A 22,089-nucleotide genomic window follows, 5' to 3' on the forward strand; every position below is an offset into this window, starting at 1 on the left:
GTGCCCCCTCAGGCAGAGCAAGTTAATGACGGAGACGTGGAGGTGGTGTATGTAAGGGAACCCACTGCTGAGAATGAACCAGGACACACCAGTGACTCTGAAACAGATGACATTGAGGACTATGCGTCAGCAGTGGAGACTTTGAATGGAAAGCTCTATCCTGATCCCACAGAAGACCAGGCCCCTGTCCAGGAGGTTAAAGAAGTCCAGGACCCTAGTCAGGAGACTCCAGAACCACAGGACCTGAGCCAGGACACTCAAGAACCACCACAGACCCTGAGTGAGGAGGCCCCAGCACCAAAGGCCATGGGCCAGGAGACTCCAGAACCAAAGGCCCTTGTCCAGGAAGCCCCAGCACCACAGGTTCCTGCTCAGGAGAATCCAGAACTACAGGACCTGCGCCAGGAGACTCCTGAACCACAAACCTTGGACCAGGACGTTCAAGAACCACAGGCCCTGGGCCAGGAGGATGTTCCAGAACCACAGACCCTTCTCCAAGAGGGCCCAAAACCACTAGCCGTAGGCAGGAAGACTCCAGAACCACAGACCCTGGGCCAGAATACTCCACAACCACAGACCCTTGGCCAGGAGACTCCAGAACGACCAACCCTGGGTGAGGATGTACCAGAACGACAGGCTCTGGGCCAGGAGGTTCCAGAACCACAGACCCTTGGCCAGGAGGCACCAGAAGAGCAAACCTCAAGACAAGAGATTCTGGAACCACAGGCCTTGGAGCAGGAGACTGAATCAGAGTCTTCCACAACCCAACAGCAGTCCACAGAGGCCCAGGAAACGGTCTTCGGAGCTTCAGCACCACCAGCACCAAAGAATGGCGGAGAGGAAGAGGGGAGCGACAAAGAGGAAGCGCCCAATAATGTGGACATCCACTTTGAGCCTATTGTGTCACTGCAAAAGGTGGAGACCAAGTCTGGTCAGAAGACTCCAGAACCACAGACCGTAGGCCAGGAGACTCTTGAACGACAAACCCTGGGCGAGGAGGTTCTAGCACCAAAGGTTATGGGCCAGGAGACTCCAGAACCACTGGCCCTTGTTCAGGAAGCCCCAGCACCACAGGTTCCTTCTCAGGAGACTCCAGAACCACAGGCCCTGGGCCAGGACGATGTTCCAGAACCACAGACCCCTCTCCAAGAGGGCCCAAAACTACTAGCCGTGGGCGGGGAGACTCCAGAACCACAGACCCTGTGCCAGAATACTCCAGAACCACAGACCCTGGGCCAGAATACTCTACAACCACAGACCCTTGGCCAGGGGACTCCAGAACGACAAACCCTGGATGAAGATGTCCCAGAACAACAGGCTCTGGGCCAGGAGGTTCCAGAACCACAGACCCTTGGCCAGGAGGCTCCAGAAGAGCAGGCTCCAAGCCAAGAGACTATGGCACCACAGGCCTTGGAGCAGGAGACTGAATCAGAATCTGGTGAGGAGACTCCAGAATCAAAGACCCTGGCAGGCCAGGAGGCCCCAGCACCAAAGGCCCCAGGCCAGGAGACTCCAGAACCACAGACCCTGGGCGAAGAGGTTCCAGAACCACAGGACCTGGGTCAGGATGTTTTAGAACCACAGACCCTTCTCCAGGGTGGCGCAGAACGACAGGCTGTGGGCCAGGAGACTCCAGAACGACCAACCCTGGGTGAGGATGTCCCAGAACGACAGGCTCTGGTCCAGGAGGTTCCAGAACCACAGACCCTTGGCCAAGAGGCACCAGAAGAGCAGGCCTCAAGACAAGAGATTCTGGAACCACAGGCCTTGGAGCAGGAGACTGAACCAGAAGCTTCCACAGCCCAAGAAGAGTCCACAGAGGCCCAGAGTGTGGCCCCTATCAGCAGCACTCCCATAGACCTGTCAACGAAAAATACCTCTGAACCCGACTCCACCACTTACACTACTGCTCCTACTCAAGACCCAACCTTTGGCTTCAACACATTTGGAAGCATCTCATTCACTGATCTGGTCAAAAGCATTGGTGGCAAGTTTGCCCGGATACTCAAGCTTTAGCACCACCAACACTAAAGAATGGCGGAGGAAGAGGGGAGTGACAAAGAGGATGCGTCCAATAATGTACACATCCACTTTGAGCCTACAGTTTCACTGCAAAATGTGGAGACCAAGTCTGGTGAGGAGGACGAGGAGATCCTCTTCAAGGAACGGACCAAGCTGTACCGCTGGGACCGGGACATTAATCAGTGGAAGGAGCGTGGAGTGGGCGATATCAAAATCCTTGTCCACCCTGTCAAACACTTCTACCGCATCCTGATGAGGCGTGAGCAAGTGCTGAGGGTCAAACCCATGAATTCATCAGCCAAGCCACAGACTAGAGTGCTCAAATTTCTGCCCGAACCCGGCCCGAAAACCGAAAATGTATGCTAATTAGTCGGGCCAAACAGAGCCTCAGGCTTCGTAAAAAAGAAAAACTTTTAATAGTAATAAAAATAATAAAAATACTAATTTTGTATGTATTTATTATGAAGACGGCGCTGACTGTTGCGAACCAAATAGCCATTCAAATCTACAAGCTCACTGAAGTCTACAATGCATCACAATCTAACATGTAAATCGGTTACTTAAAAAAAGCCATAAAACACAGTGGCAATGGGGGGCATGTAAGATAGACACAGCGGCTCCAATTACACTGTGACTGTGAAGTCAGTAAGGGGGGAAAGAGTCGAGAGAGGCAGAGAATTGCAGTAAGGTGTGAAGACGAGGATTTAACTTTTGTGTGCAACTTTGCACGTTTTGTATGAACAATTTTATTGGACATGCAAAGTTGCCATTTCAGCAACTATACAGTCCGTTCTCTCACATTCACTCTCTGCTATAATTCGTGGCGCTGCCTACTGGCGATTTATTTTTGTTGGGCCGTCACGTTTGTCCTGAATGCTAGAAATCACAAGCAGCCAATGACCCGTGTAAACTATAAACTACCCCTCCTCCTCCTCCTCCTCCCTGTAAAAATATGGCTTATGATTCTACTGAGATTAATTCCAAAATGTTTTGTATTGTACTTATGTATTACTGATGAAATGAGTACAATGGACCACAATGGAAACAAGCCACCTGGGGCTTTATGTGAATATGCTTTTGGCTTAACCGTTGACTGTACTACCTGTACTGTTAATAATCGTGTTGATAAAGTATTCAAATCAATCAATCAAAAGAGACTAAAAGACTAAGCCTAAACAAGGTAACTCAAACAAAGGACATAGAGCCTGAATTTGGTTAAATACAGCCCTTGTTCTGAACCCCTTATTTTTGTTCTGTTTTTTTTTCACCTTTTAAACTGTTGTATCTGCTTGTTATTCTGCTTTCAGAAGACCTATTTTAGTCTTCTAAAATTGTTTAGTCTAGTCTTAGTCGACTAAATATCAAAATCTTAGTCGACTAAGACTAAACAATTTCAGATGACTAAAATAGGAGACTAAATCAGAACTTGCTGTCAAAATTAACACTGACACCTGCAAACCTGTGATGTGACAATAAAAGTTGATTCTGAATTATACCAGCGGTTCTCAAACATTTTCATATCAAGGACCTACAAATTGCTGTGTATTTGGCCACGGAAACCCCCATCTGAAAAGATTTTGTGCCAGGAGGGACCCCCATAAGAGAACATTTGTCAAAGCTTTCTAAAATAGCCTATCAATCAGCTCACAATGCGTCAAACAGTGACACATTGTGAGCTGGAACATGAGCTAATCTTGAACATATCCGAAAAATAAAATAGGACTTGGTCAAAGTTGTTCCTCATTTTGCTGGGGACCGTCTGGAACCCCCTGAAGGACCCCTGGGGGTCCCTGGGCCCCACTTTGAGAACCAGTGAACATACGACAGCCACGACATCAACTGTGTAGTGTGGATTTATTAGCAACTCTTACATCCATTCAGTGAACAACCTCGCCAGTCATGTTAAATGATATGGACACATAGATTCTGCGAAAATAGCCAGTCTACAAGCTCACAACGCGTTGTGAGCTTGTAGACTGGCTATTTTCAGTTATTAGTTATTTTAAGATGAAATAGATAGTGTTTGAATCTGTCAAACTAGCAATAGAAACATCTTCCATACAACTCTAACGGTCTGGGATATTTCATGAAAGCCTCTTCAACTATTCAGCTGTATGTAGAACAGCAAGAACATAGGTTTAGAATTATAACAGCTAAACTTCATCATTTGACGCATTACCAATTTGTGCAAATCATTTTAATTACAGTATTCATGTTGTTTTACAAATGAGCCAAGTCTGTCTGGACTCTGTCCACTTGAAACTCTCATTACAGTATGTTTGTGGTATTAATCCATTACGACCGGGAACGCATCTATGTCATTTTAGATTTCTTTGGCTATTCAAAAAATAGCAGATATACAAGCTCATAGCGATCTGCTATTTTTGAAAAATCTTGAAAATGTGTGCAAATCTTTGAATAAATATATTTTCAGTGGCCAAATACATATCTACATTTTTTTTCTAAATCCTAACAGTATGTTGCTATATCAGTGGTGCTCCAACTTTTCCATGTCAAGGACCCCCAAAGTAATATGTATTTGGCCGCAGACCCCCATTTCAAAATATTTTGTTACAGGGAAGCAAAGATTTGAGTAACACATTTTCCCTTTAAAAATATATATATATTCAAATACATGCACAAATGTTCGAGATTTCGAGAAAATAGCAGATCTACAAGCTCATAGCGCAGCACCTGAGCTTGTATATCTGCTAATTTTGAATAGCCAAAGTATAAAACATGGATAAAGTGGTTACACAGATGCATTCCCAGTTTGAATGGGTTTAAATAACTGAGACATCTTATGTATCAAATGCTTATCAGCTGGGTTGCACAATACAAGCTATAATGTGTTTAGTTTAGTACAGTATATCGCAAATACAGTTTCCACAGAAAATTATCACCTCATTTGACAACATCTGAAAGGTAAATCTACTGTATTAGACAGTTGTCAGATCAGATGCTGAGGGCCTGAGGTCAAGCCAAACAGTTGGGATGGACAAAAGATTTAGACAATCAAATGTTTTCCTGCTAAAACAAGACCAGGAGACCTGGTTCTGCCAGACCCGGCAGATGCCCATGTGTCTATGCCCATGTATGGACGAAAGGGGGACAGACTTTTATAAGCCGGACTTCACATGAAGTGTCAGCCTGTGTATGCCCATATATGGACGAAAGGGGGACAGACTTTTATGGCTGGGGCCTAAGGACAAAGGGGGCATGCATGCCCATGTATGGAGAAAACAGGTACAAAACATGCCCATGTATGGACGAAAGGGGGACAGACTTTTATGGCTGGGGCCTAAGGACAAAGGGGGCATGCCCATGTATGGAGAAAACAGGTACAAAGCCTCATATAAGCCAGACCCCTTGGGTCTGGCAAAAAAATAAATGATATCCAAGGTGTTTTTGCAAACATCACAAACCAGTGATTCTCAACCGTCTTCATTTCAAGGACCCCCCAGTTTGATACAATGTTTTTAAAATCTCCGGGGACCCCAGTCTACAACATCAAATCCTGTGTTTGTGTACACTCTCAGTTATATTAGACCCGCAAGGGGTCCCGGTGGTCCCTACACCCGACGTTGTCAAGACACTAGACATTAGTGTTACAGTATATATATATTCAGGGAAAACATCGCAATACCATTTTTGGTCAGAATTGTGCAGGCCTGGTTCTGAGCATGGTGATATATGATATAGGGCTGGGCAGTATGACAATATTATCGTGATGTGAGACTAGATATCGTCTGGGATTTTGGATATCTGTTCCAGCCCTTCCAGGCTTTAATCACTTGAAGCTTATTTTATACTTTCAGAAATGTTCAAATAGCGGAAATTTTAAATAGGCATGTGTTTAAACTCTGTTCCTCATTTTGCTGCGGACCCTCTGGAACCCCCTCCATGACCCCAACGGGCCCTTGAGGGGGGCTCCGCGTCCTGTGGCCTTCAAACTAACGTGACATCCATATTGTGACAACCCACATCACAATATCCATCTATACTATAGCGAAAATAGGTGATATTCTATACAAGGTAACAAGCTTGTAGATCGCCTATTTTAACTACTTTTGAAAATGTTATCTTTAGGAGGAAAACATAGGCTAGCACAATATCAATAGATGTATTTGGTCAAGAAATATATTGTGATATTTGATTTCTGCCATATCGCTCAGCCCCACAATTACAGGGTACCTGCAGGTTTAGGTAGGTCAGGTTTAAAACCTTTTTAAGACTTTAATATACGTATACCAGTGGCTGCGGACAGATCTACAAGCTCACTATGAGCTTGTAGATCTGCTATTTTTGAATAGCCAACGTATAAAAAGGCTAAAGTGGTTAAAATGATTGTGACGCTATATTAACTAATATTGCTGGGGACCCCCACTTTGAGAACCAATGACGTACATACCAATGTCGTAAAATACTAATAATCAAACAGTTTTGAAGCGTCACTTCCTCCCCAGGATAAATTTGGCCTTTATGACTTTGGGGACGTGTCGCATGGTGAGGGACACCCGGGTCCCTCGGGTCAGCGTGTCCTCCGGCGTCCCGCCGGCGGCCGACAGGTTCGCCACGCGCCTCTCGGCGAGCGCGTCGTCCGCGCGCGGCTGGATGCCGTGGAGGAAGCGCTCGTACATGTCCTGCTGGAGGATGAGCAGGCTGCGCGGACGCACCAGCAGCGACAGCACGTAGCGGTTCTCATCCGTCTCCGGGAGGACCCCATCGCCCTCGCCCTCGCCCTCCTCCGCCCGGCTCCCCACGGGCCTGTAGAAGTCCAGCAACGCGTGGGAGCCCAGGCTGACCGTGGTGACCGTGGGGTGGTACAAGGGGCCGTCCTCGTGCGGCATTATGCCCTCGCCGGCCTTGTACTCGTTCACCAGCACGTGGTTGGCCGCCCTGCCGGCGAAGGCGCCCAGCGCCGACACGCGGTCGCAGTAACCCGCCAACCAGTCAGGGATCTTCTCCGCCAGCATGCCCTTGGGGCCCGGCAGGCCGCCCCAGTTCTGCAGCCTGCGGCCGGACAGCTGGGTCCACTTGGGCCGGGGCGAGCGGTACACCTGCTCCAAGAGGTAGGCCTCCTCCTCCTCGCTGATGAAGTCCGGGATGTAGAAGACGGTGGGCGGGGCGTCTTTCACCACGAAGCGGTGGAACTCTTCCAGCACGCTGTCGGGAGGAGAGGGACGCTGCTGCTGCATTTCTTCTTGGTCCGGTGAAAAGTCCCACATGGGATGGAATGTTTCTCCTTTAAAAGGAAAGTCACTGAATCAACTGTTCGTTCTTCTATATAGCTCTAATGTTGACAAATGATCAATAAAATCGACAAAGCCACCGATATTCTGGAAAATGTAACCTTTTTATTCATTTATTCATCCTTGTTAAGGATTAACAATTAACAATACATCCCTATAATAAACCTTCAACTGGTCGCTCAACACAGGCCTGAATGTGTGAGAGAAAAATGATTTACACCACGTGATCTTATATGGTGCTGCACTTCCGGGATGTTATACACACACTGGTGACGTATCGAATGCAGCCTCCTTTATATGGAGTCCAGTGAGGACAGTCACCACAGTATACACGTCACAGAACCGTCCAGAACACGTTCGGTTCTTCAGTTCCAACGCACATAATGTGGCACATATATTATGTACCACATTATTATCTGTACATTTACTACAACAATAAAGCTCAAACGCATGTTTCTTGACTTTAGGCATAACCCTTATGACAGTAAAGTCAATCTGGAATTTTCGACCAGAACTATTAACCAGTGAGCAGTGACCACATGAAAAATACGATTGTTCTCAGAACAACTCGGGAATCCCCAGGGGTCCACGGCAAAAATAAGGAACAGTTAACCCCGTTTTATTTTTTCGTCTCTTCGAAAATAGCCAGTCCACAAGCTACGGGGCCACATACACATCAATTCGGGAGTCTACGACGTGAAAATGTTTTAAAATAGATCACTATTCTACTACTTTACCTCAGAGAATGAAGACGGATCCAGCAGAATCCACACAGACTGGGTTTAATAAGTAGTCAGGGGATAGGCGCCCCTCTCCGGTCAGCGCGAGTATTACACCTGTCTCGGCACCATTCAGCCCTTTATTGTTTATTGTTCCTCCAACAGCGTTCTGAAGCACAATGTCTGCACTATGGATGACTTTAGAAGGCTCTCCACCCAAATGGCTCCAAAATGTCTCCAACAACCTGTTCAGGTTGAATTATTAACGCATTTTCCTCAGCTTCACATCCGTTTGGTTTCCATGCTTACTCCAGTGTGCCACCATTAAAAAAATGTCCCCCTTGAAACGACGCATCGCCTTCTTCCGTTCCACTGTTTTCTACTTGATAAAAGTGCGTACGCGTAAACACGGTGACAACAACCCTTACTATTATTCATTTACAACAATAAGTCAGGTATTGTTGATTTCTTTTTTTTCTCCGAGAGCTTTTCGATGGCTCTCTTAGATTTCACAGAGGTCACTTTATTGTTGCTGCACGGAATTGTTTACAAGTCACACGCCCAGCCCGACGTGTGTGTGCAGTTTGAAGAAGCTTTGTGTTTATGTATATTTATATTTATAATTAGTCCAGTACGTTATGTATGATCAATAACATGTTGAGTGTAGTGCAGAGGAGACTGGTTCTGGTTCCAGCCCACAGGCTGTACTGTGCTGCAGCAGCAGCAGCAGCCAGCACCAGACTGGTTCTGGGCATAGAGAGCAGCTGTGATGACACTGGAGCTGCGGTACTGGACCACACTGGGACCATACTGGGAGAAGCTCTTCACTCCCAGAAAGAAGTACATCTGAGGTCTGCATTTCCATTTTACACATGCATGTGTTCATGTTGGAATATTTGAGTTTAGTTTATTGCAAGTTAAAACAAACCAAGGACATAAAAGTCAAGGACAAGGACTTGTTCTTGGTCCTCTTACACAAGTGTTTAAAAACAAGACCAGGAGACCTGGTTCTGCCAGACCCAGACTTCACATGACGTGTCAGCCTGTGTCTATCTTTGCCCATGTATGGACGAAAGGGGGACAGACTTTTATGGCTGGGGCCTAAGGACAAAGTGACCAAAACCTGTTTTTTTTTGCCCATGTATGGAGAAAACAGGTACAATTACATGCCCATGTATGGACGAAAGGGGGACAGACTTTTATGGCTGGGGCCTAAGGACTAAGTGACCATGCCCATGTATGGAGAAAACAGGTACAAAGCCTCATGTAAGCCAGACCCCCTGGGTCCGGCAACAAAAAGTACATCTCATCATAACATAAGTGACAGTCACTCACAATGTACAATCAGTATACAAAATATTTCAGACAAGACAACCTGTTACTTGTAAATATCATCATGACACTGAAGTAGTAAGGGGTATTGCATAATCTGGAATCCCCAGGGTACCTGTTGTACCCATTGCCAGAGTACCAATTATTGTAACCATCAGAGTTACATGTCAGAGTACCTGCCGTATGCATTATCATAGTACTTCGAGGCCAGTACTGTGACGTCATATTGATGTCATCAGTGATCTCCATACATGGGCGTGAAGGGACACAGACAGAAAGACCAATCCAGAGTCTTGTAGATTTCCGGTTCTGACATGTGTTTCCTATGGTAGAGTGAAGGATTAAAGTTCTCAGTCGCCTGATTTCAGTCATATTCATAAGATTAAAGAGACTGTCTCAAAATAGCAATAGAATACAGTACATGTTCGCTTCAATTGTAAATACATTTTCAGAAGCATCTTCCATAAAAACCTAATGGTCTCGGACATTACATAAAAGCAAAGGTGTAACTCTCAATATGCAATTTCTTCAGCTGGTTGGCTGTATTTAGAACATAGGTTTAGAATGATAAACCGAAACATCAACGTTTCACAAATAGCAGATTGGAACTGGCCTAACAAAAGATTGCCTATCATCTACGTGAGCTTGCAGATCGGCTATTTTTGGCAAAGAGATTTGGTGCAGAGTGAAAAAGCAGCGTACCAAGTACGGTTGCAACTCAGATCCGTTTGACTAAGTATAGAGGGTTTAAGTGTTTTTTTTAATCCCTGCATGTGTTTCCTATGGTAGGACTGGGGGCATCATTCCAACAGTGGCCCAGCAGCTGCACAGGGAACACATATCGCGGGTGGTCCAGGAAGCTCTGGAGATGAGCGGCGTGTCCCCCAGCCAGCTGTCTGCTGTGGCCACCACCATCAAACCAGGCCTGGCTCTGAGCCTGTCCGTCGGCCTGGAGTTCAGTCTGAACTTCGTCAGGAGCCATGGTAAAACCCCTCATTATGTCACCATCGTGAAATATTAGTTGACGATTAATCATCATACAAATAATTGCGATGAATGATTTGATGGTATTTTTTGGCATTGAACACTAGAATAAATACAAATTACATTTCTGTTTGCCTTTTAAAGCCAGTCCACACCAAAGCAACTAGTCGCAACTTGCAACCAGTTGCAAGAAATTGGAGAGGTCTGGACTGACCAGTTGCAGACCGGTGTCATTTGGGGATGATTCTTTTTTTTACCTTAACCACTTGAACCCTAATATCCCTTTTCTGAGGAGAACTAGAGCCAAAAATAGCAGATCTACCTAAGCTCAGCTTGTAGATCGGCTATTTTTGGCAAAGAGGCGTAGAGGGAAAAAAGAGCAGACCAAGAGAACAAAAAAAGTTCTGAAACACAATTTTATAAAATATAGAGGGGGTCCCTGCTTCATCTCTCTCTCAGCTAGGGGGTCCTTGGCCTGAAAACGTTGAAGACCCCTGCTTTAGGCTTTGTAAACAAAATTGCTCAGGGCAGATATGATAAATAACTTAAATATATAAAGAAAAGACTGACAATGACTCATACCAATAAAATCCAAATAAAAAATGTACTATGGCCAAAACTGGCCATAAAAAAGAAAATAAATAGCTGATATACAAGCTCACAACGACACATTGTGAGCTTGTAGATCTGCTATTTATTTTATTTTCCATCCATTCATGAATCCATCTCAACAGATGGATATATGAATAGATGGAAACAATTGTAATGATTATTATAATGATCATTGCAAAAATAATGGCAATTATCTCAAATAATTTCAATCATGTGATTGTGTAATTGTGCCAGGCCTGCCATTCATCCCCATCCACCACATGGAGGCACACGCACTGACCGTCCGGATGATCCAGCCCGTCCACTTCCCCTTCCTGGTCCTCCTCATCTCAGGAGGCCACTCCCTATTGGCTCTCGCCAGAGGAGTCGACGACTTCCTGCTCCTGGGCCAATCGCTGGACGAGGCTCCGGGCGACACGCTGGATAAAGTAAACGGCAAAATGGTTACTTTTCAGGATTCAAAATGAAAAAAATTGCCGATCTACAAGCTGAATACACCCCGCAAATCGCGATGTGATGCGTTTTGAGCTTGTAGATCGGCTATTTTTGCTACTTGTGTGTGACACTGTAGTAAAACACAAAAAAAAAGTATAAAAAGTTAAATATATGGAGATATGAGCGTCGCGCCTGTCACAGACATGCGCAGAGCAAGTTCTGTCAGGGAACTCAGTTCAGTTGTTGGTGGCCGACCATTGGACCGCGTCAGCTCCACGTACACATCCACTGATCCGGTGTCCAATCACACTCATTTCATTCTCAGACCGCTCTATTTAAGCTTGAAGTTTTGCTGCTTGCTTTGCTGCACACACACTGTTGCTGGGCTGCTGTCATTTCATTGCTGTGCTAAATTGCTGCTGCATCCTCCACCACCCCAGCTACCACCTGTTGTTTTGGATCTGCTGTTTATGTACGGGGGATTCGGAGTCCCTGGTTGGGAGATGCGTTTTATCAGAGTACCTACTGTACAAGCAGATCCAATTCATCGCCAAACCATAATAAATATATTGCTCATTTTATATTCAATAAATATATCTTATCCTTCATGAGTTGTCTTTATCCATTTATGAGTTGTCCTGACAGAAAAAAGGTTTCTTCCCGACAGCACCACTTTTCAACTCCATAAGTTAAGTAAAACATCTGAGTTCTTTAATTAATGAATAAAAACGTGTGTTTTTGTATTTTCAAGGTAGCCAGACGTTTGTCTCTGATAAAACACCCAGAATGCAGTGCGCTGAGCGGCGGCCAGGCCATCGAGTTGCTGGCGAAGCGTGGCGACCGGAGGGCGTTCGCCTTCAGGACGCCAATGGGACAGCTGCTGGACTGTAACGTCTCCTTTGCCGGCTTTCGCAACCAGGTCACCATGGCCATAGTGAAGAAAGAGGAGGAGGAAGGTAATGATCCTCGCTGTTGGGTGGAAGGAAACCAATGTCCAAATACTGTTACTTTTCAGGAAATGGGGGGGGGGGAAATAACCTGTTTTGTTTCCAATGAATCCAATGTAGTAGTCCTAGTTTACTGAGGCATTCTATGAATGTGCTTACCTTGCTTATATTGTAAGTCGCTTTGGATAAGAGAGCTAAATGCAAAAATTGTAATAGGCTCTATGCACAGCAGCCATATTATCACTTCCTTCACAGGTGTTACCAATGATACTAATGAAGGCTCTGTTCCATTTAGTGTAGCACAGTGGTTTCCACGACCCCCATAACTCTGAGAGTGTACAAATGGAACCAAATGGACCCTTACGGGTACATTAGGTTCCATTTGTACACTCTCAGAGTTACACACCCATAAGGGGCCATTTGGAAGCCCATGAGGGTCCCTGGACCCCAACTTTAGACCCACTGGTGTAGCAGAGTGTTTCCAGTGAGCCAACATGCAACAATATCAGCAACCCTGACTCTGTTTGACCAGAATGGAACAGAGCCTTCATTAGTATCATTGGTAACACCTGTGAATGTCTTCATAATATGGCTGCTGTGAATAGAGCCTATTGTAATAAAGCGGCCACTGAGTGTATGTATTTCTGTTATGTGTGTGTGTGTGTGTCTGTCTTGTGTTCCCACAGGTGTAGACAAAGGGACGCTGTTGTCATGTGTGTGTGACATCGCGGCGGCCGCTCAGCACACCGTGGCGTCTCACCTGGCCAAACGAACGCACCGCGCCATCCTGTTCTGTAAGAGCAGAGGCCTCCTGCCAGCAAGTCAGCCCACTCTGGTCAGTTAAATACAGGAGTTAAGCCCTAGGTTTGAAACTGATCTGAGCCCTAAGTGCCGACTGTTTTCTCTGGAATTTTCTCTGGACTGCCAAGGACCCCCATCTGAAAATGTGTTGTGCCAGGGACCCCTCGAAGAAAAGATTAAAATTTTTAAAAAAAAATAGCAGATGTACTGTGAGCTTGTATATCTGCTAAACCACTGATTTAGGACACTGTTCTAAAATGTTCTAAACCACTGTCCTAAATCCTAAGAGTTTTCTGAAAAACATATGTTTCTATATAGCTTTCCCGGTTTTAACGGGTTAATGCTTACTCTGCTTATTCCGATCTCGCACACTTGTAAGTGTGCCTAAATTGTAAAATTGTAATTGCTGTGTTGTTGTAGGTGGTCTCTGGAGGGGTGGCCAGTAACCAGTACATCCGCAGGGCTCTGGCCGTGGTCACAGAGGCTACAGGACTTCAGCTGCTCTGTCCACCTGCTAAGTTCTGCACTGACAACGGGGTGATGATAGCATGGTGCGTATTCTATGAGGAGAGTCCAACCTTCTTTTCAAAGAGGGGGCTATATTTGAAAATATGAAAGTACCTTAGTACCAACTGCATCTCCTGTTACACTAATGACGTTGTGACGACTAAATACCGGTACATATGGATTTGGGGGTCCTTGACATGTAAAAGTTTGAGAACTATTGGTCTAATGCATATCAAACTGGGGGTCCTTGAAATGTAAAGGGTGGGGAATCGCTGGTTTTAGTCATGTGACCTGCTGTTGTGTGTTTCTTTAGGAATGGTGTGGAGCGTCTCAGGGAAGGGAGGGGCCTTCTGTCTCCTGATGAGGATGTGAGATACGAACCCAAGTATGTCAACATCTCCCTCCTTAAAGGAGCAGTCTGCCCCCTTTTCTACTATATGCTATACGTGTGTGTGTGTGTGTGTGTGTGTGTGTGTGTGTGTGTGTGTGTGTGTGTGTGTGTGTGTGTGTGTGTGTGTGTGTGTGTGTGTGTGTGTGTGTGTGTGTGTGTGTGTGTGTGTGTGTGTGTGTGTGTGTGTGAGAGAGAGAAATTGTTGGATATTTGATGATTTGTATAATTGTTGGATATTTTCCTTATGATATATATTTGAGTAATTGTAGTCTCTCTTCTTGTGTTGTAGAGCTCCGCTGGGTGTTGACATCACAGCAGACGTGAAGGAGGCAGCCATCAGGCTTCCCCCCCTGCAACTGAGGATAAATGACTGACACACCACTCTGTTGATTAAATCACACATATTTATTACATTTAATGTTTTTAATGTTCCCTCTTGCCAGAGCGTTTTTTTTCTCAGGAGTCGCTTTTTTCACTATGTGAATAAATGCTCTTGTTTTGTATCCAAAGAGCCTATGTACTTTTTGGCAGTGTGCAGGCTTTTTTCTCAGTGGTGGAAGAAGGACTCAATATGTTTTACTGAAATGGCCGGGGCGGCAGTGGCTCAGGATGTAGAGCGGTCGCGTAGGAAACGGAAGGTTCCCAGTTCGATCCCGGGCTCCCCCAGAGTTGGTGTCGAAGTGTCCTTGAGCAAGACACTGAACCCCTAACTGCTCCTCACAGAGCAGATTGGTGCCTTGCATGGTTTCCTCTGCCGTGAATGGGTGAATGTAATGCACTTTGTAAAGCTTTTTGGCTATTATGCACCATTTCCCATTTGCCACTACATCCATTTTCAACTCCATCTTCATATACTGTAGTTGGTCCTCACTAATGCTCATTATAAGATGCCACTATTTCTATCTACTCGCTGTGTCTCAAAGGAGGGCTGTGGACAGTTCAGAGACCTGCCTACCAGTGACATCATCGGCCGGCAGGTTTGGTCATTTCAAGATTTCAAACTTTTTGTTTTGTTTTGTATTAATGCAAGAACAATGGCTTCCTTTTCAGCACGCTAACTCTCCAGGAAGGGAAAAATTGTAGTTTCTATTAGCTTGGAATCCCTATAGAGAATGTAAAAGTAACAATACCACAATTTACAAATACTCTGTTACAGTAAAAATTTCACAGGAGTCAAACAAAGGTATTTGCACCAAAATATAGTTAAAAGTACCAACAGTAAAATAATCCGTTGATCATTCCAATGATCGTTTCACAATTTTATTCGGAAGTAGCAGATCTGTAATGTCACAACAAGGCAATGAGTTGTTGTGAGCTTGTGGGTCGGCTATTTTAAAATAGTTTAAAATATGTCTTAATTGTATGTGTTGTAATAATAATCGTCATCTACAAAACTAGTATCTAAAGTTTTTATAAAATACTAGTAGAGTAAAAAGTACATTTTCTGAGATACAGTGGAGTAGAAGTTTTAAAAATCAAAAAAATGTAAAAATAAATGTACCTCAAGATTTTATTTAAGTATAGTACTTGAGTAGATGTACTGAGTTACTTTCTACCACTTTATTACAAGCATATCTGATAAATAGTATGCTGATCATCTAAATCCAGTTTGTTTTAAACCCAGAAACTAACATTGGATCAACAGTAGGCTATTATTACAATGATTTAAATCAAACATTTTTGCAAATGAAACCAGAGTGCATGATAGGATTGTGGAATATTAGTAAAACCAACTTTCTGTAATTCACAAGTCAAATGTCAAAGACAGATGAAATGGGGTTGCTTTGCCACTAGGTGGCGGTACAACCAATACAACCACTAGGCTTTAGTAGAAGGAGGAAAAACGAGGAACAGGAACCACCACTTTGTCTTCAGAATAAAGGTAAGTATTTGCAGTCAGCATAATCAGCACACAACATTGTAACCTCTAGTCCTCTTCATTAGAAGTATCCCTGGCTAATAAGCCTTATGCCTTAATACAGGGGTCTTCAACGTTTTCAGGCCAAGGACCCCCGTAGCTGAGACAGAGATGAAGCAGGGACCTCCTCTATTGTATAAAATTGTGTTTTTCAGATTCAACTTTTTTTGTTTACTTGGACTGCTCTTTTTTCCCTCTACAACTATACCTCTTTGCCAAAAAGTAGCCGATCTACAAGCTCACAACGCCGCGCAGCGCGAGGCGTTGTGAGCTTGTAGATCTGCTATTTTTTGGCTTAAGTTCTCTTTTGGCCATACATGATACATGGTGTTTAATCTTGTGTTTGTCCAGAGTAGATAATGTAATTTACAATATGTTTTACATCCTAGCTACAGTGGTTCTCAAAGTGGAGTCCGGGAACTTCCAGGGAGTCCCCAGCAAAATTAGTTAACTTAGCGTCACAATAATTGTAACCGCTTTATCAATATCTTGCGTTGCATATATGCTTAGTTTGGCTATTAAAAAATACCGGTAGCTTTTGTTTTTTTACACAAATCTTTTCTTCTCGGGGGTCTATGTCACAAAATATTTGCAGATGGGGGTCTGCGGCCAAATCCATATTAATTTAGGGGTCTTTGACATGAAAAAGTACATTTAAGGTGTGTTCTATTTTGAAGGCGTCCGGTCACGGTGTTGTTAAGTACATTTAACTTGTCTCACCACAGCCAGGGCAGTGTTGCCATGTCGGCTTATTATAAGCGACTTTGGGCTTCTTTTTCTGTAAAGTTGCTTGTAAAATTGGTAGTTGCGGGTTTTCGTTTTTTTTTTTAGCTTGCCTTGTTTCTAAAGTGTAGTTGCTTATTTAGGCTTGTTTCTAAAGTGTAGTTGCTTATTTAGGCTTGTTTAAAAAAAAATATATATATATACACATATATTTAAACCAGTGGTTCTCAAATATCAATTGAAATATTTATATTATTTTTCATAAATGTTTTGTGCCAGGGAGCATTTGTGTTTTTGAAAATAGCAGATCTACAAAAAACCCAAGCCAAATAGCCGACGCATAATGTAGGTTTAATTGAGTGCTCATATGATGTGGCTTCTTTTGGGCTTGGTTTTCCTAGACCCGGTTTGCTTATTTCTCTCACGAAACCTGGCAACGCTGCAGACAGGGTTGTGGTGAACGGTTCCGCCCGCAGATTGAAATACTTACAAACATTAATAAGCAGAACCAAAACGGCCAGGGGGATATTTCTATAGGACTGATCGTTGTGTGGGGGAAACCGTCGGGGGGGAAAAAGGTGATTTATATGGACGACCCAAGACATATTTAAATGATCAAATATGATGTTATAATAGTGAGTGAAGAGGCCTTTTTTTAGTGTTAAAAAAAAGAAAAAAAGGCAGAGCCAGACAGTCTGTCTCCTCCTGCTCCTTCCATCACATCTGTGTGCTCCACATCATCCAGGATTTTAATCGGATTACATCTTTTTATATATTTTTTAATATTGATAACCAAGGTGGGTTTCTGTGTTTTTTCACCTATTCCTATTATCTGATACTGTAACTGTCAGGTTTACAGTAGTAACATTGTAACAACAGCTTCATAATGCGTTTCTGGAGCAAACTGGTGCTGCTTTCATTGTGATTATGAATTCATATTAATTATGTCATAGTTCTTATATGGGTTTCTGTGTTTTTGTTTACCTATTCTTATTGTCTGATACTGTAACTGTCAAGTTTACAGTAGTAACATTGTAATAACTGCTTCGTAATGCGTTTTTATATCAAATCATTGTGATTATTAATTAATAATAATAATTACATATTATTTTATATTGATAAACAAAGGTGGGTTTCTGTGTTTTTTTCCACCGATTCCTATTGTCTGATACTGTAACTGTAACGTGTAGTAACATTGTAATAACAGCCTCATATGTGTTTTAAGATTTCAAACCCAGTGCTGCTTTCATTGCAATTATGATTATTATTATTAGTATATTTACATTAATAGGAGGTGTGTGTGTTGTGGATTAATCATTTTTCATTGGTGGAGAGGACATGTAGGGTGTTCTAAATGCTCAGGGTTTTACTTTAACTCTTGAGAGTGTGCAAATGGAACCAAATGGACCCATAAGGGTCCATTTGGTTCCATTTGCACACTCTCAGAGTTACACATGGATAAATGATTATGATTTATAGTAGCCTATTATTAATAAGATGTGTGGACGACCTTAAGATTACATAGGCTTACTGTAGGTGATTTAAAGAAAAAAAACTTTTTAAATGAGTGTTAAATAGCTCTCAATTGTGATAGTAATCATTGATATAGAGAGTATGTGTTCGTGACAGAGTCTTCCTGTCTTCTACTGCTCTTTAAACACATGTTCAGGGTCGGGATACTAATGTAATCCAATCAGGAGAGAGAACTCATATAAATGACACAGGATGAACAAGGGAAATTCTAAAGTGATGAAACAAATTAAAGACATGAGCAGGCAGTCAAAAAAAAATGGAAACTGGAACACTGTAAGATTTAAGCTGATAAATGGGGTCTCTCTCCTGGTTCGATGAAATCGGCAACCCACCTGAAAATGTATTCACTAAAGAGCTGGAGAGACAGGAAGACTCCTGTTACTGAACAAACACTCTTAGAAGCGATGATTACTGTCAGAATTTAGAGCTTTAGCTTTTTTTAATTGTTGCTAATAAGCCAAATATGCCTTAATACATTATAATTGCCCTCTGTAACTAAAATAAAAATTGTAAAACACCTTAAATATTATATTTATTTTAGAAACGGTTCATCTTTTACTCAAGAGGGGCAATGCCCGTTGCAAGTTGATGTCATTTGTCCATGTGTGGTCCAGCCCTAAGGAATTTACGGAATGCAGGTGCTAAAATATTGATTTGATGCTCATACTAACCTTAGGAAGTGTTAAGTTGTTTTTTATTTCCACATGCATTCCATAAATTCCATAGGGCTAGACCACAAATGGTCAAATGACATCATCAACTTGCGACAGGCATTGCCCCCTTTGAGTGAAAGATGAACTGTTTCTAAAAAATAAATACAATATTTAAGGTGTTTTTAATTTTACATTATAGTTATAGAGGACAATTATAATGTATTAAGGCATATTTTGCTTATTAACCAGGGATACGCTTAATTAAAAAAAATATTGTTTTAACCCCAAAAATGTCACTTACCTTACCTTTTAAAGGAGGCTGCTGTCATTGGAGAAATAACAAATAACACTTGAATCATTCATATTTCATATTTTCTTTTTTCTTCCTTTTTGCTGTCAATACAAACAGAAGACCCAGAAGGACAAGGCCTTGGGGAAGCTGTCCCCCCATGATATAGAAATGTCGTCCATCCCGTGTATATTATACCGGACCTACAAGACCATTATGGGATGTCATCATCATCATCACCTTCACCATTTGGACCTGTATTAGAAGCCAGCAGCAGAGCCATGCAGGAGGTAGATCTGTAAAGAAGATCCATCATCACACAGACTGGGGGAAAGAAGAAGTGTACAGAAGACATTTGTAGGGGGTTTGTTGAGCTCCCTAGCAGGCAGAACATGTCACCAGGCACCGGCAGGGTGACGGGAGTCACTGTGCTGCTGCTTCTGTCTACTGTCACTGGTGAGTTAATGTCACCATCGTTGTCCCTGTCTGTCTTCTGTCTACTGTCACTGGTGAGTTTTAATGGACGATGCCAGGAGACTCTGTCACCGTCCTTGTCCCTGTCTGTCTGTCTGCTGTCTGTCAACGCCACTGCATGGGGGACAATAATGTACTCCAGTGGTTCTCAACCTGTGGGTCGGGGCCCACTGGTGGGGCTGCGAGGGGTATCTCAAGTGGGCCCCACAAATAATTGGCAAAACACTATACGATTTTAATGATAATGTACTGTAACATTGATATTAAAAAAGTTATACCATTCAAATAAACATGCTCTGAAAATGCACGCGGCCCACCCATCTGACCACTTAGGGTGGGCTGATGGGTGGGCTCAATGTAGTCAAACCCCAGTAGGCCTACTTGAGTCAAAGGATAGATAGATACTCCTGGTCAAATATTAAAGTAAGTACTGTAAGTAAGTCTTGCCGAGCCATGAAGCTCATAGGGCAGGAGCCTACCTCCTGTTTCTGTAGCATGAGGCAGCTTGATGTACAAGTACACCCTCTGGACATGATGCTAGTATGTCGCAGGGACTTACCCCCCAATCCAACCTTTGATGCTGAGTGCCAAGCAGGGAGGCATGGGGTCCCATCATTAGAGTCTTTGGTACGACCCGGCCAGGGATCGAACCTCGACCTCATTTGAATAAGTATGCTTTGGAAATTGAACATGCACGGTACATCATTATCAGACCTAAATGTACCCTTCAAACTTCTATTATTAGGCCTTAAATCTCATTAAAAATGTGTATATGTATTTGGCCCCCCATTTATTAAAAAAAGAAAATGGTGCCCAGGGTTCTCTTCAGGTGCCCACTCTTCCGGTTACCGAATAGCCGAGCTCTGTGTGTGTGTGTGTGTGTGTGTGTGTGTGTGTGTGTGTGTGTGTGTGTGTGTGTGTGTGTGTGTGTGTGTGTGTGTGTGTGTGTGTGTGTGTGTGTGTGTGTGTGTGTGTGTGTGTGTGTGTGTGTGTGTGTGTGTGTGTGTGTGTGTGTGTGCCTGCCTGCGTGCGTGCGTGCGTGCGTGCGTGCGTGCGTGCGTGCGTGCGTGCGTGCGTGCGTGCGTGCGTGCGTGCGTGCGTGCGTGCGTGCGTGCGTGCGTGCGTGCGTGTCCTGCATAGTGTGTCTGGCTTCAGTGTACTGTCCACTGGGCTTGTTAAAGCTCTGTTGGCTTTGGCTCCCAGTTCCACCAGTAAAGGTCACACTGGTGACAGTGGGGAGAAAGTCCCCAACCTAGTTCACGTGTCTGTCTGTCTGTCTGTCTGTCTGTCTGTCTGTCTGTCTGTCTGTCTGTGTATCTCTCTCTCTCTCTCTCTCTCTCTCTCTCTCTCTCTCTCTCTCTCTCTCTCTCTCTCTCGCTCTCTCTCGCCCTCTCTCGCCCTCTCTCTCTGAGATGTATTGCAGTGCCTGATAAAAACCTGATAAAAACAGAAATTAGACACAAATTGTAGTTATTAATCCAAATCCCAGCAAATCATTTAAAACGGACAGACAGACAGACAGACAGACAGACAGACAGACAGACAGACAGACAGACAGGTACTGTAGGCAGGAGGCAGACAGACTGACAGACAGACAGACAGACAGACTGGCTACTGGGAGTCTAGCCTTGAGGAGACTGGAGATAAGTAGCTACTGCACAGGAATGTAGACCACACACACACACACACACACACACACACACACACACACACACACACACACACACACACACACACACACACACACACACACACACACACACACACACACACACACACACACACACACACACACACACACACACACACACACACACAGTCTCTGAGTGAGGTAAACCATGTACTACATAAGCACATTTGAACAGTCTTTGTTGTACTATCATCCTGTCTGTCTGTCTGTCTGTCTGTCTGTCTGTCTGACTGTCTGTCTGTCTGTCTGTAGTTAGTTGTAATAGTTGGGTTTTATGATGAAGAGAGAGTGGGGGGGGCTGCTTTGATATGGGAGATTTACATTTGCATAATCGTCAAAATTATTTCTATTCATCTCATCTGTATAAATTCCCCTGTTGAAAAAATGCAGAAATATTTAATTGTATTATCATTACTTGTAGGTGGTACAGGAGTAGTATTTTAAACTGGATCATGTCTTTGACTGGGAGTCAGTGAAGGTCATGGAGGTGACTGGTATGATGTCATCTCCCAAGAGCAGTGTTTCCCAAACGCTGGGTCGGGACCCATTTGTGGGTCGCAGACCCATTTTTATGTGTCGCGGGCGAGTACATATCCCTTTATTTGTCTTGTCCTACATTTAGTTTTTAATTATTCATTCATAATAATTAATTATTATTTGATACGTTCAAAACAAATCCACAATTATTTTCAAATAAATGTCATAAATAAATAAAAACTTAAAGAAATGTCATAAATTAATTAATTAATTAAGTAGTGAAAGTATCCGATCTACAAATTCACTATTTAAGGTCCCGGGAAGACAACA

At 43.6% G+C, this 22,089-nt stretch overlaps 3 protein-coding genes across 4 annotated transcripts in view; 2 read left to right on the forward strand and 1 right to left on the reverse strand.

Moving 5' to 3' along the window:
• Positions 1-4,034: 4,034 nt before the first annotated feature.
• alkbh6 (alkB homolog 6) lies at positions 4,035-8,293 on the reverse strand. Its single transcript, XM_084083916.1, has 2 exons — positions 8,012-8,293; positions 4,035-7,267 (listed from the first exon to the last, which is right to left on the reverse strand). The coding sequence occupies exon 2, from the start codon at positions 7,248-7,250 to the stop codon at positions 6,474-6,476; it is 777 nt and encodes a 258-aa protein (XP_083940042.1). The 5' UTR covers positions 7,251-7,267; positions 8,012-8,293; the 3' UTR covers positions 4,035-6,473.
• Positions 8,294-8,588: 295 nt separating this feature from the next.
• On the forward strand, positions 8,589-14,415 carry osgepl1 (O-sialoglycoprotein endopeptidase-like 1). Of its 2 annotated transcripts, XM_084083841.1 has the most exons (8): positions 8,589-8,844; positions 10,115-10,308; positions 11,156-11,349; positions 12,108-12,312; positions 12,990-13,138; positions 13,525-13,655; positions 13,925-13,996; positions 14,292-14,415. In XM_084083841.1, the coding sequence occupies exons 1-8, from the start codon at positions 8,636-8,638 to the stop codon at positions 14,374-14,376; spliced, it is 1,239 nt and encodes a 412-aa protein (XP_083939967.1). In that variant the 5' UTR covers positions 8,589-8,635; the 3' UTR covers positions 14,377-14,415. The 2 variants fall into 2 exon arrangements, with proteins under 2 accessions (XP_083939967.1, XP_083939968.1); XM_084083842.1 differs by lacking the exon at positions 13,525-13,655.
• A 2,694-nt stretch (positions 14,416-17,109) lies between these two features.
• The window catches only part of LOC311064132 (bone morphogenetic protein receptor type-2-like), a 43,306-nt gene continuing 38,326 nt past the window's right edge, over positions 17,110-22,089 (forward strand). The window contains exons 1-2 of the mRNA XM_084083899.1: positions 17,110-17,440; positions 19,239-19,574. Of these exons, the coding sequence (XP_083940025.1) occupies positions 19,511-19,574 (64 nt within the window). The 5' untranslated portion in view covers positions 17,110-17,440; positions 19,239-19,510. The remainder of the gene's footprint in view (positions 17,441-19,238; positions 19,575-22,089) is intronic.

Source organism: Gymnoscopelus microlampas, assembly GCF_963454915.1.
Source record: "Gymnoscopelus microlampas genome assembly, chromosome: 17".
NCBI classification, from domain to species: Eukaryota; Metazoa; Chordata; class Actinopteri; order Myctophiformes; family Myctophidae; genus Gymnoscopelus; species Gymnoscopelus microlampas.